The 2,776-nt window shown below is 42.4% G+C and overlaps 1 protein-coding gene across 1 annotated transcript; it reads left to right on the top strand.

The window, feature by feature from the left end:
• Positions 1–386: 386 nt before the first annotated feature.
• RETNLB (resistin like beta) lies at positions 387–2,269 on the top strand. Its single transcript, XM_004769139.3, has 4 exons — positions 387–533; positions 730–872; positions 1,337–1,414; positions 2,004–2,269. Exons 2-4 carry the CDS (start codon positions 749–751, stop codon positions 2,129–2,131), a joined length of 330 nt encoding a protein of 109 aa, XP_004769196.1. The 5' UTR covers positions 387–533; positions 730–748; the 3' UTR covers positions 2,132–2,269.
• The last annotated feature ends 507 nt before the right edge of the window (positions 2,270–2,776 follow it).

Below are 2,776 nucleotides of genomic sequence, written 5' to 3'. Positions count from 1 at the left end.
CAACAAGAACCTTGCAATCAAAGACTATGCTTATGGTTAATAAAACAATAAACTTCCCTGTTTATAAACCAGTGCTAATCAGGTTTTCTGTTACTTTCTCACAGATGAGATTAGCCAGGGACAATAAAATGACGTTTACACAGGTAACAATTAGGGCTCTGCTGAGATCCTAAAGTCACCTCTTCCTGATGAAGAAGCAAACAAAAGCCTTTTAATATGGGGATGTTAACAGAAGGCTTAGGTACTGGCCTTTTGGGGTTGCCAAGAAGAAAGGAAAGGGAAGAACAGAAGGAGGAAGAACAGAAAGCTCTGGCTGAGAACCAGAGCAAAAGCAGTTGGTCCTTATCATAGACACACTGAATTTATCACAGTTGTGTGTCACACCCTAGCAGGCATTTCTTTGAAGATAGTACATCTGGGGAGTGTATTTTTATGTTGTTCTTGCTTGTGTGTTGAGGTTCCAGGTCAATACCACAGGATATATAAAACCATCTTTCCTGATCAGTCTTTATAGACCATTTCTGAACTTCTCGGTGAGTGAATTTGCTCTGCAGCAAATTCTTCAAGCCACTTGGGAGAGATCTAAGCTCTCCCATACTGATACTGATACTGATACTGATGTTCCTCTGTCTGTTCTCTCTTGAAACTCTCCATGTGCTTTTTTCTCTTCCTTTCCAACCATAGTGGAGCTCAGAGATGTCAGCATTCTATTTTTCCTCCCATCCCCAGGACACTGCCTTTCAACAGGATGAAGTCTACCTCTTGCATTTTTCTCCTTCTCATCCTCGTCCAGCTGATGATCCCAGAGACTGCTCCGTGTTCCTTAGACTCTATCATGGATACAAAGATAAAAGAAGTTCTCAACGGCTTGGGTAATTGACTGGGGGCAGGGAGTGGGATAGAACCCCTGATTATGCCTCCTATCCCTAAACCTAACTTGTTTATTCCATCCTCAAATACTCAACTTCTATTAAGTCCATTCAAGCTTAACCTTCCTGCCCTTCCTGCCCATATCATTTTTGGACTCCTGGTTAAAACTGCAAGTTTCCCTGATGATAATAGCTTGATGATGTTGGTGATGAAGAGGAAGATAGTTATAACTTATGAATACTCATTATGAATGGAGTATAATGCAAACGTTACCTAGATTACTTAATATTCACATTAGGAAGTAAGTACAACTGTTACTTTCATTTTACAAATGAGGAAACTAAACTTTAAAAGCTAGTGAGTAGCATGATTATGGACATTGATACCTCTCAGGTAAAAGGAGATTTGGAAGGGGATTATGGGAGATAGATATCATGGGCAATATCCCTTCTTCTCTCCTATTCAGAGATAAGTACTTCTCCAGCAAAAAAGATGACATGTGTCAGTATCCAAAGCTCAGGCAGACTGTCCTCGTGCCCTGCAGGTAAATAACTCCATGAGGAGGAATGGTGGGTAAGATGCCCTATGCCCTCCCCTGACCATCCCTTTCCCCTATCTCATGTTTGTGTTATCCTGGGGCTGGGTCGTAACTCTTGGTTCCCAGTGATCTCTTGCCCATTCTCATTTCCCTTAACAAGGCTACCAAGAGCTCTTGAGTTTCTTCCTCTTCCCTTCCCACCTCCCTTTCATGACTTCACACACCAGCCTCCCTTCCCTCAGTTGTCCTGTTATGATCTGTCACCTACCATTTCCCCCTGTCATTCATCTCCCAATCTATTCCCTTGTTTGGGTGGGTAGGGCTAGCATAGAGATAAATATATCATAAATCTAAGGAAAGAAATGCCCAGGCCCCTGAATTTCACAGGTCTCGTCCATGGCCCTATACCTAACTTGGTATTAGTAGTTTTTGTATTTTTTCTCCTTAAAGAGGGCTCTTAAAACTGAATTACCTTTCAGCCCTGCAAAACTTATATCTATCATTGGGCTGCATAGAAATGAAAAATGGTAGGAGTATTCCTCCCTCACCTCAAAATCCAAGCATTCTAATTTCTGTGTCTCGTGTGCCCATGTAGGGATGGTTGTCACTGGCTGTGCCTGTGGCTATGGCTGTGGTTCCTGGGATATCCGGGGAGAAAACACATGCCACTGCCAGTGCAGCACAATTGACTGGACCACTGCTCGTTGCTGCCACCTGACCTGAGGTGGAGGAGGATGAGAACCCAGCTGTGTGACCATGACTGCAATGAAACCATACGCCAAACAGGAAAACTGACTCAAACTGTCCCTTTTATTTGTTACAACCTGCTTCTTGGGTAGTAAAGACAATGTTTGCATCTCTCGTGGTTGTATTTTTGATGTTACTGCCCCGGCTTAGAATTGCTCTAGCCAGGAAATTTCTCCAGCATCCTAATTACTCCATTTCAGCAAGGATGAGGAAAAATACGGGGGAGAATGGGAAAAAGTGAGATTGATACTCCAGTCCCCTAGTTCCCTCATGTTTAACAAAAGGATGATGACTGTGCCAGGCATTTTGCTTGGCACTTGAAGTGCAGAGAAAGCAAATAACGTGCATGCACTCATGGATCTCACTGAGTAGAACACTGGGCTCCAGACTAAGTGCAGACAGACTTTCCAAGGTGGGGACAGGTAACGACAGTTTTAAAAGAATAAATTTCTAGATCTCTGCTTTGTGTATATACTGTTTCCTAAACTTTGTGTCAGAGAACTATTTTGATCAAAGTGATGAATTTGCCATTGTCTTTCTCTCCCATAACAAAAGAAAAATACAGCCTTTACCTAACATAGAACCTGCCAGAACATAGAATTTTTTAAAAGTCTAGAATCA

This window comes from Mustela putorius, unplaced genomic scaffold (assembly GCF_011764305.1).
Source record: "Mustela putorius furo isolate JIRA1106 unplaced genomic scaffold, ASM1176430v1.1 tig00003834_pilon_pilon_pilon, whole genome shotgun sequence".
Lineage (NCBI taxonomy): Eukaryota > Metazoa > Chordata > Mammalia > Carnivora > Mustelidae > Mustela > Mustela putorius.
The sequence above is the reverse complement of the archived record's forward strand: the minus strand, read 5'-3'. Positions and strand labels throughout refer to the sequence as shown.

Bases quoted from the DNA above. Each gene is read 5' to 3' on its own strand.
- RETNLB (XM_004769139.3), top strand. From the start codon at position 749: ATGAAGTCTACCTCTTGCATTTTTCTCCTTCTCATCCTCGTCCAGCTG. The intron at 873-1,336 runs GTAATTGACTGG...TCTCCTATTCAG, and splicing joins AGAAGTTCTCAACGGCTTGG to AGATAAGTACTTCTCCAGCA. The intron at 1,415-2,003 runs GTAAATAACTCC...GTGCCCATGTAG, and splicing joins ACTGTCCTCGTGCCCTGCAG to GGATGGTTGTCACTGGCTGT.